Source organism: Salmo salar, chromosome ssa10 (assembly GCF_905237065.1).
Source record: "Salmo salar chromosome ssa10, Ssal_v3.1, whole genome shotgun sequence".
Lineage (NCBI taxonomy): Eukaryota > Metazoa > Chordata > Actinopteri > Salmoniformes > Salmonidae > Salmo > Salmo salar.
This window is the reverse complement of record NC_059451.1, coordinates 38,056,265-38,071,397: the sequence shown is the minus strand read 5'-3', so window position 1 is coordinate 38,071,397 and position 15,133 is coordinate 38,056,265. Positions and strand designations below refer to the sequence as shown.

The following is a 15,133-nucleotide window of genomic DNA, read 5'->3' as shown; positions in this document are numbered from 1 at the left end:
AACCTGTGAACTCCGCAAGTAGTTCCAAAAAATGGTGCCTGGATAAAGCAACCATAATCTTAAATTTTATACAGATTTCAGAGATATCCCAGATGTCTGCTATGGCCTTTAGCAAGTAAGGTGAACTTCTCACAGTCTCGCTGGGTGAGGGCCACTGAGTACAGTGTAGGGTAGGTACTGCTGCAGCCTGTTGTGTGTGTCTGTGTGTGCGCTGCAGCTTGAGGTGTGTGTGTGTGTGTGTGTTCTTCTATCCTTGTGGGGACCAAAAATCCCCAAAAGTCCCCACAAGGATAGTAAAACAAGGAACATTTTCCCACATGGGGACATTTCACACATCCCCATGAGGACAAAGGCTATTTTAAGCTTAGTGGTTAGGTTTAGGGTTGGGGTTACAATTAGGGTTAAGGTAAGGGTAAGGGGTTAGTGGTTAGGAGTTAGGTTTAGGTTTAGGTTAGGGTTACTGGTTAAGGTTAGGGTTAGGAAAAAATATGTATTTGAATGGAAATACATTTTAGGTCCTCTCCAGGATAGAAGAACATAACATGTGTGTGTGTACATGTGTGCGCATGCATAGTCTAGTGGGGGAGCTAGAACAGAGCATGTGTGGTTAAATTAAAAGCAGATAGGGCTGGTGTTGGAACCGGGAGTGGAATTCCTCCTGTTATCAGCTGAATGGTGCAAAGTGTACTGTAACAATGTAGGGTGATTACCACCGGAGGAGGGAGAGTAGGAGCGGCTGGCTCGTCTCCAACAGGACAAGTAATGTTGCTCTGTGTGAGTTATTAGTTATTTCAAAGGGAGATTTACCTTCCATAAACTTACTGAAGCCCATCAGTATGTATGATGCATGAACACATTGAAGGTTTTTACTTCATAGGCGTAACATAGTACAGGCATTAGAGCTGTTTCAACATTCTTCTGACCTGAGAATGGTTATGCACTGCACTATTGAAGTTTTGTAGGTCTACTCCTTAATGTCCTTAATGTGCTCATATGTCTTGGGTAATGGGTTTTCTGGGGAGAATGTTTTCTTTCAGTGTATGAGCTGATGCATGGAGAATTACAATAACACAAGTCAGATCATGAAAATGTTGTTTACGAAAACGAAAAAAATTGAATTTGAATAAAAATGTTCCTCCGGCAAAACAAGAACAAGGGAGCTGGTAGTCAACTCCTTCCACATCTAGCCATGTTAAAACACGCCACAAGGGTTTTAAATAATTTCATACAATTATAGAAATATTCCACAAGCTTTAGGGAACCACTTCCGACACAGTGTTGCTTCAAAGACTCTCTAAAAATCGGCTTCACAAGTGATTTCGTATGTTTTCTTTGGGGGAGGGGGGGGGGGGGGATGTGTATACAAAGAGTCAATAAAGAAGCACGAACAATATAAACCAAAGATATGTACTCATATACAATATCTTGAAACTATCTTGCCCTCTGACACCTGTGTGTTCTTGACAAAGTTCAAGTTTTATTGTCACATGCACAAGTACATTGAAATGCTTACAGTGCCAGTCAAAAGTTTGCACACACCTACTCATTCCAGGATTTTCTTTATTTTTTACTATTTTCTACATTATAGAATAATAGTGAAGACATCAAAACTATGAAATAACACATATGGAATCATGTAGTAACCAAAAAAGTTTTAAACAAATAAAATAATAAAAAATTATATTTCAGGTTCTTCAAAGTAGCCACCCTTTGCCTTGATGACAGCTTTGCACACTCTTGGTCTTGCAGAAGTTGAGGGAGAGGTTGTTGTCCTAGCACCACACTTCCAAGTCTCATCACCGTCGGTGATCAGGCCGACCACTGTCGTGTCATCAGCAAACTTAATGATGGAGTTGGAGTTGTGTGTGGCCACGCAGTCATGGGTGAACAAGGAGTACAAGAGGGGACTAAGCACACACCCCTGAGAGACCCCCGTGTTGATGGTCAGCGTGGCGGAGATGTTGTTGCCTACTCTTACCACCTGGGGTCGGCCTGTCAGGAAGTCCAGGATCCAGTGGAGTGGAATTAAGATTGCGTAGTCTGTGGATTCGTTGGGGTGGTGTGCAAATTGGAGTGGGTTCAAGGTGTCTGGGATGATGGCATTGATGTGTGCCATGACCAGCCTTTCAAAGCACTTCATTATTAGAGATGTGAGTGCTACAGGGCGGTAGTCATTGTGACAGGAGACCTTAGAGTTTTTGGGAACAGGAATAATGGTAGTCAGCTTGAAGCATGTGATTGTTACAGACCGGGACAAGGAGATGGTTGAAAATGTCAGTGAAGATGCCTGCTAGCTGGTCTGCGCATGCCTCAAGGACACATCTTGGAATACTGTCTGGCCCTGTGGCCTTACGAGTGTTGACCCTCTTAAAAACCTTACTTACGCCAGCCTTGGCGAGAGAGATCACCCAGTCCTCCGGATTAGAGGGGGCCCTCACGCAGGGCTCTGTGTTGTTTTTGTCGAAGTGTGCATAAAAAGCATTGAGTTCGTCAGGTAGAAAAGCATCGTTTTGAAGATCACAGCTAGGGCTTCCTTTGTAGTCCGTAATGTACTGTAGCCCCTGCCACATGCGCCAAGCATCGGAGCTGGTATAATAGGATTCCACCTTGTCCGATATTGTCCTTTTGCCTGTTTGATGTCTCTGCAGAGGTCGTAGTGGAATTTGCTGTAAGCGTTTGTGTCCTCAGCCGTAGCCTCAGGGTTGGCTGCGATAGCCCTATGATTGGTAACTCAGAGGTCAGTGGAGATCCATCCACCCAGCCCCAGGTCATAACATATACAGCAACCTGCTGCATTGAAAACTACCAGAAGTTCTAGTAGCCATAAGGGAGTGATGGACTGCCTCCCAAATGGCACCCTATTAACCTATGTAGTGCACTACTTTTTACCAGGGCCCATAGGGAGTCCTACAGGGCTCTGGTTATAACTATTGCCCTATACAGGGAATAGGGTGCCATATGGGACACAAACATTCTCTTGTTTTATGGCCATTAACATTCAAGGTATCAGCTTCAGATGTATTAATTGTTGTTCTCAGAGAGACAGCTTGACAGCTCTAAAACTGATTTGATTATGGTTACAGTACACTGAATGATGTAGAATAGGAGAAAGAATGTGTTTCTCCATCTAATAAAAACTCAGCGGACAGAGATGAACATGCAGGGCTGGGTATGTACTGTTAGATGGCTCCCACGCAGCAATCAGAGACCTTGATATACAGTAATGTTACATGCTTTCCCATGGTGCACTGGGGGGTCCTCTGCTCCAGATACTTTGGTTGCATCCCAAATAACACCCTATTCCCTACTGTAGTGCACGTATTTTGACCAGGGCCCATTGCCTTTTTATGTGATGTGGTTTGTGTGACAGCATCCAGTATTTGACCCCTGTCTGAGGTCGTGGAGTGTGCTGAGGAAGTACTAACCGAAAAGACTAGGCCAGGAGGCCTGGCCATGGCCTCCCCTCTTCTCTTCCAGCTCGTGGACCTCTGGGTAGTGGTCTGGGAGCCAGGTCCCAGCGGTGGTGGTCCTCTCCTGGGCTCGGAGCTGCTCAGTGTGGGCCTCCTTTGGGTCCTCCTCAGAGAACACCCCCTCTATCAGGGTCAGCAGAGAGGCCACCACCCACAGCATCATCTGGGAAGGGTAGGGAGAGAGTACATATCACTACAACATTAGAATTACTACACCCATTACAACACATTCATCCACAGACAGGGATACAGTATGTCACTAGAGCACAGAGTTACTGCAGATGTAGGATCTTAATTTGAGCCTGTTTGCTACAGCAGGAAAATAATCCTGCAGCAACAGGAATTTTGAATTATTATGTGGATTATAATTAATGGACATTTTTTGTAGGGGTTGATAAATGTTTCTTTAGGGCAAATCAAGTCTGACATTTTAGAAGTATTTTTAAACAATACATACTCTATTAATCCTCAGCAACAAATTAAGATCCTACATCTGTAGTTATTACACCCATTACAACACATTCATCCACAGCATTAAGAGGAGTAGGGATACAGTATATACTGCATTATTAGAATTACTACTCCCATTACAACACATTCATCCACAGCATTAAGAGGAGCAGGGATACAGTATATACTGCATCATTAGAATTACTACTCCCATTACAACACATTCACCCAAAGCATCATATATAGGACAGACAAGGTTACAAGGCACTACAGAACTTACTGCAGTTACTAGTGCCATTTCAAAATATTCAACAAACTGACTGATTGAAGTTCAAAGGCAGACAAATATAGAAATGACACATACATGATGTTGAATAAATAAACATTGTAAAATAATCAACAAAGAGCAGACAAATTAAATATAGCATAAGTAAACATACAAACATAAACACAGAATCATACTGTAAACATAACAGAGATAAAACAGTGGCTGCAAAATATAAAACCTGTGAGCCATACCAACCACAGCTGGTGATAATGTAATGTCACCATAAGCAAAACAACTAACAGCAAGGCCAACACTCAGTCTAACATTTTTGAGAAAGAGATACATTGTATATTGCTTTATCTGGCTTGCAAGTCACAGAAGGCATGTTAATCTCTATGACAGCAGGCAACAACCACAACAAAACTGCTTCGCTGGTTACCGAACACATCTCTCCTGTCATCATTTTGTTGTTTACTTGACTCCTTGTATGCACAGCAATAATTGCCTCTTGGGAATGAATACCGTTTATTGAATTGAGTTGGTTACAGAATACATCTCTGTGGTGGGTGGTGGCCCCTGCCCTGTCAAGGCATGCCCTGCCTGTTGTCCATTTGCATTTGATTTGGTTGTTGTATGTTACATAATCCCTGTGAGGTTGTGGGACTCCAAGCTGTTGTAGGTAAGGTGATCCGGATGCCTATCCTTACTGTCCCATCACCATCAGCCCCCAGCCTCTAGCAAATAGCCGCCAGCCCCCTAGTCTGACATGGAGAGGTCAGGCCTCACTAACCAGGCCTAGGGCCCACTGGAACAGCCCTGGATTCAAATACTATTTGAAATAATTTGGAATACTTTAGCTGTACTTGATTGAGCTTACCTGTTGCAATGGAACCAATTGTAAAGTCCTAAAAGTGAAAACCCTGCCCACTTTGCACTCCAGGTGGGCTAACCAACAGCTCAAAAATATTTAAAATAGTTTTTGAACCCAGGTCTGCTGGACAGTCCACTGACAGGCCTGCGGGCCGGCTGTGGCCAACACCTACCTCTTTAATTACTTAATTGACAGCCGACACCCCTCCAGGGCCCAGCGAGGATAATGTTTCAAAGGCACTTATAAAATGAGTTTCTCTGGAGGCAGCAGCTGTATGTCTGTCAGGCCAGACCAAAGGCCCAGATCAGATTGGCTGTGTTGTGGAAACTGGCAAGGCTGAAACATATACCACTACAGACTACGCTACGGTTAAATCAAATCAAATTTTATTTGTCACATTCGCCGAATACAACAGGTGTAGACCTTACAGTGAAATGCTTACTTATAAGCCCTTAACCAACAATGCAGTTTTAAGAAACTAAAAAAATAAAAAAGTAAGAGATAAGAATAACAAATAATTAAAGAGCAGCAATAAATAATAGTGGGGCTATATACAGGGGGTACTGGTACAGAGTCAATGTGTGTGGGCACCAGTGTCGAGGTAGTACAGTATGTACATGTATGTAGAGTTATTAAAGTGACTATGTATAGATAATAACAAAGAGTAGCAGCAGCGTGGGGGGTGGGGGGGGGGGCAATAGTCTGGGTCATTTGATTAGCTGTTCAGGAGTCTTATGGCTTGGGGGTAGAAGCTGTTTAGAAGCCTCTTGGACCTAGACTTGGTGCTCCAGTACCGCTTGCCCGTGCGGTAACAGAGAGAACAGTGACTAGGGTAGCTGGAGTCTTTGACAATAAAACAGGCTGCCAGGAAGCAAGCAAACCCTCTGCCCGCTTTTCATTATTTCATTGACAAGGTTTTAGACATGTTAATGGCTGTTGAGATTTTAAGGTGATGTGTTGCTGTTGTTTGTTTGTTGTTATTGTTGTTGTTAAAATGGTACACTCACCTTCCAGTTCCTCAGGTGATATTTGGCAGTTGACACTTCCTGCCTCTTCCACATTTTTCCATCTGTAAAAATAAAATATTGTCTGTTGAACAATCACTACATTATGTTTTTTGGATAATGCATTTCCATTACCCCCCCTCACATGCCTACTTTCACACTTCACAGGTTAGCTTTCCTTTGTAGTTTTATACTTTGTCAGTTATTTAATAAATATTTTATGTTACTCCTTAACTGCCAACGCGTGGACTCCCTTGCTTGTCACCATCTAAGAGCCAGGATGTGACACTATTGAAGAAAGGAACACATGGTCTTGAGATCATTCATGACCTCATAAATTTGGTATTTAACTTGTCATGGTCTCAGCTCAATGGGTCTGGATCTTGGGACCAATGTCCTGGTATAAATCTTAGTCTTGGCCATGGATATTATGTTAGTCTTTGATTTACAAACCAAAGGCAACCAAATTTGAAGAAGACAATGCTCTCTGATCATTGGCTGATCACACCCCAACCCATAGGAATCACCACCCAGTTGACTACTTTTAAATGGGGGAAGCCTGGTCTGAATCCACACTTCAAGATTGTTTTGATCACGCAGACTGGGATATGTTCCGGGTAGCCTCAGAGAATAATATTGACGTATATGCTGATTCGGTGAGTGAGTTTATAAGGAAGTGTATTGGAGATGTTGTACCTACTGTGACTATTAAAACCTACCCTAACCAGAAACCGTGGATAGACGGTGGCATTCACGCAAAACTGAAAGCGCAAACAGCAGCATTTAACCATGGAAAGGTGACTAGGAATATGGCCAAATACAAACAGTGTAGTTACTCCCTCCGCAAGGCAATCAAACAAGCCAAATGTCAGTATAGAGACAAAGTAGAGTCGCAATTCAACGGCTCAGGCACAAGATGTATGTGGCAGGGTCTACAGACAATCAGGGACTACAATAGGAAAACCAGCCACATCACGGACACCGACGTCTTGCTTTCAGACAAACTTAGCACCTTCTTTGACCGTTTTGAGGATAATACAGCGCCACCGACGCAGCCCGCTACCAAGGTCTGTGGGCTCTCGTTCTCTGTGGCCGACGTGATTAAGACATTTAAACGTGTTATCCTTCGTAAGGCTGCCGGCCCAGACGACATCCCTAGCCTCGTCCTCAAAGCATGCACAGACCAGCTGGCTGGAGTGTTTGTGGACATATTCAATTGCTCCCTATCCTGCTGTCCCCATATGCTTCAAGACGGCCACCATTGTTCCTGTATCCAAGAAAGCAAAGGTAACTGAACTAAATTACTATCGCCCTGTAGCACTCACTTCTGTCATCATGAAGTATTTTGAGAGACTAGTCAAGGATCATATCACCTCCACCTTACTTGTCCCCCTAGACCCACTTCAATTTGCTAACCGCTGCAATAGGTCCACAGACGATGCAATCGCCATTACACTGCTCTATCCCACCAAGACAAGAGGAATACTTATTTAAGAATGCTGTTAATTGACTATAGCTCAGCATTCAACACCATAGTACCCTTCAAGCTCATCATTAAGCTTCAGGCCCTGGGTCTCAACCCCGCCCTGTGCAATTGGGTCCTGGACTTCCTGATGGGCCGCCCCTAGGTAGTGAAGGTAGAAAACAACACCTCCACTTCGCTGGTCCTCAAGGATGCATGCTCAGCCCCCTCCTGTACTCCCTGTTCACCCATGACTGCAAGGCCATGCACGCATCCAACTAAACGACGCAACAGTAGTGGGGCTTGATTACCAACAATGATGAGACAGCCTACAGGGAGGAGGTGAGGGCACTCAGAGTGTGGTGTCAGGAAAACAACCTCTCACTCAACATCAACAAAACAAAGGAGATGATCGTGGACTTCAGGAAACAGTAGAGGGAGCACCCCCCTATCCACATCAACGGGACAGCAGTGGAGAAGGTGGAAAGTTAAGTTCCTCAGCGTACACATCACGGACAAACTGAAATGGTCCACCCACACAAACAGTGTGGTGAAGAAGGCGCAACAGCGCTTCTTCAACCTCAGGAGGCTAAATAAATTTGGCTTGTCGCCTAAAACCCTCAAACTTTTACAGATGCACAATTGAGAGCATCCTGTCGGGCTGTATCACCGCCTGGTACGGCAACTGCTCCACCCAAGGCTCTCCAGAGGGTAGTGCGGTCTGCACAACGCATCATCGAGGGCAAACTACCTGCCCTCCAGGACACCTACAGCACCCGATGTCACAGGAAGGCCAAAACGATCATCAAAGACAACAACCACCCAAGCCACTGCCTGTTCACCCCGCTATCATCCAGAAGGCGAGGTCAGTACAGGTGCATCAAAGCTGGGACCAAGAGACTGAAAAACAGCTTCTATCTCAAGGCCATCAGACTGTTTAACAGTCATCACTAACACAGAGAGGCTGCTGCCTACATACAGACTTGAAATCATTGGCCACTTTAATAAATGGATCACTAGTCACTTTAATAATGCCACTTTAATAATAATATATTGTATCACTCACCTCATATGTATATACTGTATTTTATACCATCTATTGCGTCTTGACCATGCCGCTCGGTCATTGCTCATCCATATATTTATATGTATATATATATTCCATTCCTTTACTTAGATGTGTGTGTATTAGGTAGTTGTTGTGGAATTGTTAGATTACATGTTAGATATTGATGCACTGTCAGAACTAGAAGCACAAGCATTTCGCTCCACTCGCAATAACGTCTGCTAACCATGTGTATGTGACCAATAACATTTGATACGCCTGTTATTTTACCAAAACAAAGATAGGTAAATTGATAATTGAAACATCTAACATAATTAATTAGATGCATAAGTAATTCAATCAATCAACAGGTTTCAGATTTATACAATCAACATTGAACATGTCACAAAGAACAATAGAGATTATACTTCTCCAAATTAACTTAAAGGTTTTGAAAATCAGGTAATAAATAATGTTTTTACTCTTTTGTTAATTTGGTATGCAAATAAATGTATCTGTAATAGGCTACTCGGAATGATCACTACTATGCATGGTTTTCCCTTTACTGCAACTTTATACTATGTTCAGTAGTTTCTTATTTAACCTTTATTTAACTAGGCAAGTCAGTTAAGAACAAATTCTTATTTACAATGACAGCCTAGGAACATAAGGTTAACTGCCTTGTTCAGGGGCAGAATGACAGATTTGTACCTTGTCAGCTCAGGGACTCGATCTAGCAACCTTTCGGTTACTGGCCCAACGCTCTAACCACTAGGCTACCAGCCCCCCCATGTGTAGTGCGATGGTAAGGAATTCAGGTAAATATTTCAAATATGCAAAACAAACGAAGTGTGTGAGTATTAGATATGTCTACCTGACATACGTTGGAAGACATGTGCTGAAAGTTTGGGAGAAATAGGATACAGATGTGAATTTTTTTCCAACCCCTAATTCACACCACTCCTGTAGAACTATCTATATAGTGCATGGTATGGGCCCTGGTCAAAAGTAGTGCACTACATAGGGACTTGGGATGCAATCAAGGACAGAGAATATTGCTGTGGAAGAGAAGAGTGGTGAGTTAATGGAATTTTTGTTTCCCTCAATAGGAGTGCCTTGTCCAGTGCTGCAGGGCCAAGGTTCATAGCCAGAAACAGAGAGGAGATGTCAAGTGGAGAGGTGAGAAAGAGGTCTGCTGTCAACCTCAACACGTTTGTGACAGTCTGCCAAGGAGAGGAGCTGGAGCTGTCGCTCACAGCTAGTTTGTATCGCTGGGCGTCTTCCTATCTCAGCTTGACCGGGCAAGAGTACATGATGCCCCTCACTGGGCTTAATCAGGACAGAAAATATATGCTGTTGTGGCTGAGGGTTGGGTTAGTGAGCATGGATCTTGCATTCTAGTCCAGTGTCTCCTCTCTCAATTCTTGCCTGTATTGTCTGGAAGAGAGTTCTTGTTCATTTTCCAGCTTTCACTGTTCAGAACAAGATATGGCTGGAGCTAGTTTTGAGAAGACAGTCGTTCCTGCATACAGCCTAGCCTGCTCAAAACAATGAGGTCCTGGATAGGACTCAATCTCAATAAAACAGACCTTGTAAAATAGGAATATTTGCTTTACCATTTAATTGCTTAAAAGGGACCTTGATTTAATCATCCATGTGTTTTATCAATAAAACAACTGGTGAGTCTGACTTGAATTTCAATCCCATTTATGTCCTATAATCAGATTACAGAATAAAGTACTTTACATTACATTGCAGACAGTACTTGGACCATGAAGACAGCCACAAGGTTCACACTAAACACATAAGTGTGACTTAAATTTCCTAGCAAGCCAGATACAAAGGTAACAGCCATAAAGAATCTAAAGGAGCACCTTCCTTCCCCGATGACAGTATAAATAACCAAATAAGTCAACAATAAAGTCTATCTGCTTTATCTCAGTATTTTAAATCCCTGTTATGACTGTAGGTTTCTAAAAATATCCCTGACTGGCCTTCCCTGGCAGACAAAGCCTTGACAGTGCTTCCTGATTGCAGGTTGGATGACAGGCATGACGTGGTAGGTTAGGAGAAGACCAGGCTCCCAATACACAACACCAGTTAGCCTCGCCAGCCCGGCCGCCACAACCCTTACCCAGGGAATCAGCTAATCAATAGTCTATTATGCCCAGTAAACTGGGATACTACTATTACAACCACAAGCTACATGACTAGGACAAACAAGAGAAGGGATGTGTCCCAAATAGCACCTTATTCCCTATATAGTGCACTACTTTTGACCAGAACGCTATAGCATTTGGGATGCAGTCGAGGGTTTTGTAATAGAGTTAAAATGGTATAGTGACTATTTAGCCTGGCTGGAAGAGGAGGCCAGGCTTTTAGATCATCGTAACCCTGTGCATACTTAATCATGGTGGTTAAGTGTTGGTCTGTAACACTCTGGCCCATAAAGTTAGCATAGTAACTGTAGGTTACAGTCAAGTGGGGAAGATTTAGTTGAAACTGATGGACTCATCATGATGGAACTGTGTGTGTGTGTGTGTGTGTGTGTGTGTGTGTGTGTGTGTGTGTGTGTGTGTGTGTGTGTGTGTGTGTGTGTGTTGCCTGTATGCGAGTCCATATCTGAGGTGATGCATGAGCCATGAGCTCATGCTGCCAAGCATCCTTCACTCATGCTGCCAAACATTCCCTCGTAAAACTGACCATCCTACCGATCCTCGACTTCGGCGATGTCATTTACAAAATAGCCTCAAATACCCTACTCAAAAAACTGCATGCAGAGTATCACAGTGCCATCCGTTTTGTCACCAAAGCCCCATATACTACCCACCACTGCAACCTGTACGCTCTCGTTGGCTGGCCCTCGCTTCATACTCGTCGCCAAACCCACTGGCTCCAGGTCATCTACAAGACCCTGCTAGGTAAAGTCCCCCCTTATCTCCACTCACTGGTCACCATAGCAGCACCCACCTGTAGCACGCACACCAGCAGGTATATCTCTCTGGTCACCCCCAAAGCCAATTCCTCCTTTGGCCGTCTCTCCTTCCAGTTCTCTGCTGCCAATGACTGGAACAAACTACAAAAATCTCCGAAACTCGAAACACTTATCGCCCTCACTAGCTTTAAGCACCAGCTGTCAGAGCAGCTCACAGATCACTGCACATAGCCCATCTATAATTTAGCCCAAACAACTACTTCTTCCCCTACTGTATATATTTATTTATTTTGCTCCTTTGCACCCCATTATTTCTACTTTGCACTTTCTTCTACTACACATCTACCATTCCAGTGTTTTACTTGCTATATTGTATTTACTTTGCCACCATGGCCTTTTTGCCTTTACCTCCCTTATCTCAACTCATTTGCTCACATTGTATATAGACTTATTTTTCTACTGTATTATTGACTGTATGTTTGTTTTACTCCATGTGTAACTCTGTGTTGTTGTATGTTGTCGAACTGCTTTGCTTTATCTTGGCCAGGTCGCAATTGTAAATTGCCTACCTGGTTAAATAAAGGTGAAATTAAAAAAATATATATTTTTAAATTAGAATACTTGAATTGTCTTTGCCCACAAACAGTGCAGATGTCAGGTCAGGCTCGTAGCATTCCACACCAATAGAGAATTTACACAAGCTTTGATGAGAGCAGAGAGAAGCAGAGAGAGCTCCTCAACCACATATGGGCACAGTGAGCAAGTCAGACCATCCCAGACCCAGGTTGCGTCCCAAATGGCACCCTTTTCCCTACAAAGCGCACTGCTTTTGACCAGTAGTGCACTACAACTAGCATGGTCTATGGTCAAAAGTTGTGCACTATAATGGGAATAAGGTGCAATTTGGGACGCAGTCCCAGCTCCATCAGGCTGAGCTGTGGCCGGGCGTCTGGAGGTCAAGAAAAAGTTGGAATGCTGCACTGTTACCCAACAACCCTTCACACCCTCAGATTCATCACAATAGAGCAGGAGAAAGGAGGGAGACCATCACAATAGAGCAGGAGAAAGGAGGGAGACCATCGCAATAGACCAGGAGAAAGGAGGGAGACCATCGCAATAGAGCAGGAGAAAGGAGGGAGACCATCGCAATAGAGCAGGAGAAAGGAGGGAGACCATCACAATAGAGCAGGAGAAAGGAGGGAGACCATCGCAATAGACCAGGAGAAAGGAGGGAGACCATCGCAATAGACCAGGAGAAAGGAGGGAGACCATCGCAATAGAGCAGGAGAAAGGAGGGAGACCATCACAATAGACCAGGAGAAAGGAGGGAGACCATCGCAATAGAGCAGGAGAAAGGAGGGAGACCATCGCAATAGAGCAGGAGAAAGGAGGGAGACCATCGCCATAGACCAGGAGAAAGGAGGGAGACCATCGCAATAGAGCAGGAGAAAGGAGGGAGACCATCGCCATAGACCAGGAGAAAGGAGGGAGACCATCGCAATAGACCAGGAGAAAGGAGGGAGACCATCGCCATAGACCAGGAGAAAGGAGGGAGACCATCGCAATAGAGCAGGAGAAAGGAGGGAGACCATCACAATAGAGCAGGAGAAAGGAGGGAGACCATCGCAATAGAGCAGGAGAAAGGAGGGAGACCATCGCAATAGAGCAGGAGAAAGGAGGGAGACCATCACAATAGAGCAGGAGAAAGGGGACCATCACAATAGAGCAGGAGAAAGGGGACCATCACAATAGAGCAGGAGAAAGGAGACCATCACAATAGAGCAGGAGAAAGGGGACCATCACAATAGAGCAGGAGAAAGGAGACCATCACAATAGAGCAGGAGAAAGGGGACCATCACAATAGAGCAGGAGAAAGGGGACCATCACAATAGAGCAGGAGAAAGGGGACCATCACAATAGAGCAGGAGAAAGGAGACCATCACAATAGAGCAGGAGAAAGGAGGGAGGCAAGCTAAACCATGACACAGTGAAATCTTGCAGTCAATGATTACCAGCGTGCAGGGAGGCATGCAACACACACACACACACACACACACACACACACACACACACACACACACACACACACACACACACACACACACACACACACACACACACACACACACACACACACACACACACACACACACACACACACACACACACACACACACACACACACACACACACACACACAACAAACAAACGTCCACACCTGTACGTGAGAAGCTTATCATGGATTCGATTCCACATGGATTCAATTGTTCCACTTCCAGCTGCTACTGCTTACACATCCTTAGCCCATCACTCTGTCACTTGGTATAGTCTACCTCAGATCTGTTTCGACAGACAGACACTAACCCTTTCTGAGGATGTTGGAACCAGAACAGGGAACCCTTGGATCTCCAAAAGAGTCGAAATTATAAGGAAACAAATGAATGAATGAATGACATAACATTATTTAATCAAGTGCAAAAATCCATCACCCTACTGAAGGAACGATCCCGTATGTAACTTGTGTTGTTTCTCTGACAAAATATGTCTTTGTGTTTACAGCTTAGATAGAGAGACAATGTGAAGTATGCTGAGAACAACTCTGGGGAATGTGATACTGCATCACTAGACTGCTAGCCTGGATCCCAGATCTGTTTCTGCTGTCTTTCCAACTACTATGGTGATTGTCATGCCAAACATGAAGGTCATGGCTAAACAGCACAAACAGATCTGGGACCAGGCTATCAGGCAGGGGGCTCTATGATTCATCCTCCAGTATTCATCATCATTACTACAGATGTTGGATCTTAATTTGATCACCCAGTTACAGGAGAACGTTCCTGCAATGCAGGACACTTTAAACTTGTAGAGTATTTGAGGTTTAATCCTTAAGAGTCTATTGATGCACCCGTGTATCAGTCTAAGTAACATAATAAAAGATCTCCATCAAATACTCTAGTTTAAGCTAGAGATATCAGGTTTTTTGCATGGGCTGCATCCACCTATGTCGGCCTTCCACATCTGCGGTGGAAGGTGTCTGAGCAACAGCGGTGTTTGTCAGACCAGGAGACATCCCGAAAATTGGTCTTCTCACAAAAACGTCTGTAGCGTCTCCTCTTTGCTCCACGACTCTCCCCAAAAAACAGTTAATACTCTTGATCACCCCAAAGAATTGGGGAGCCGATCCACCTGACCTGTGTTGATTGACAGTTTGCTGGTCCAATCAGAGAGCCAAGTATGCGTTTCACTAGCCAATCTGTTGCACCTTTTTTCCCATGGGGCGATGCTGCGTCTACTGTGTCTGGCTGCGTGAAGAATAAGTACTAAGTAATAAGACTGTGCCACAAAATAAGTGACGAAACATTACAAAACCTGGCCAGATAATTTCAAGTCATCAGTCTCAAGTCCAAGTCAAGTCTCAAGTTATTTTATTTTCTAACAAGTCGAGTCTCAAGCCATCAAATTTGTGACTCGAGTCAGACTCGTGTCCAAGTCATGTGACTCGAGTCCACAACTGCTACAAGTTTGCATTTCCTGCTGTGCAGGAAAATTCTCTGCGACAACAGAGATCAAATAAAGATAGTATATCAGTACACATAGCTCCTCCACCTCCTATTTTACAGCAACACAC

General features: G+C 44.0%; 1 protein-coding gene across 1 annotated transcript in view; it reads right to left on the bottom strand.

Moving 5' to 3' along the window:
- Nucleotides 1-15,133, bottom strand: part of LOC106560342 (neurturin) — a 34,635-nt gene that overhangs the window by 3,089 nt on the left and 16,413 nt on the right. Inside the window, exons 2-3 of the mRNA XM_014123177.2 lie at nt 6,067-6,128; nt 3,426-3,633 (exon numbers count right to left, since the gene is read on the bottom strand). Coding sequence (XP_013978652.1) covers nt 3,426-3,633; nt 6,067-6,128 — 270 coding nt within the window. The remainder of the gene's footprint in view (nt 1-3,425; nt 3,634-6,066; nt 6,129-15,133) is intronic.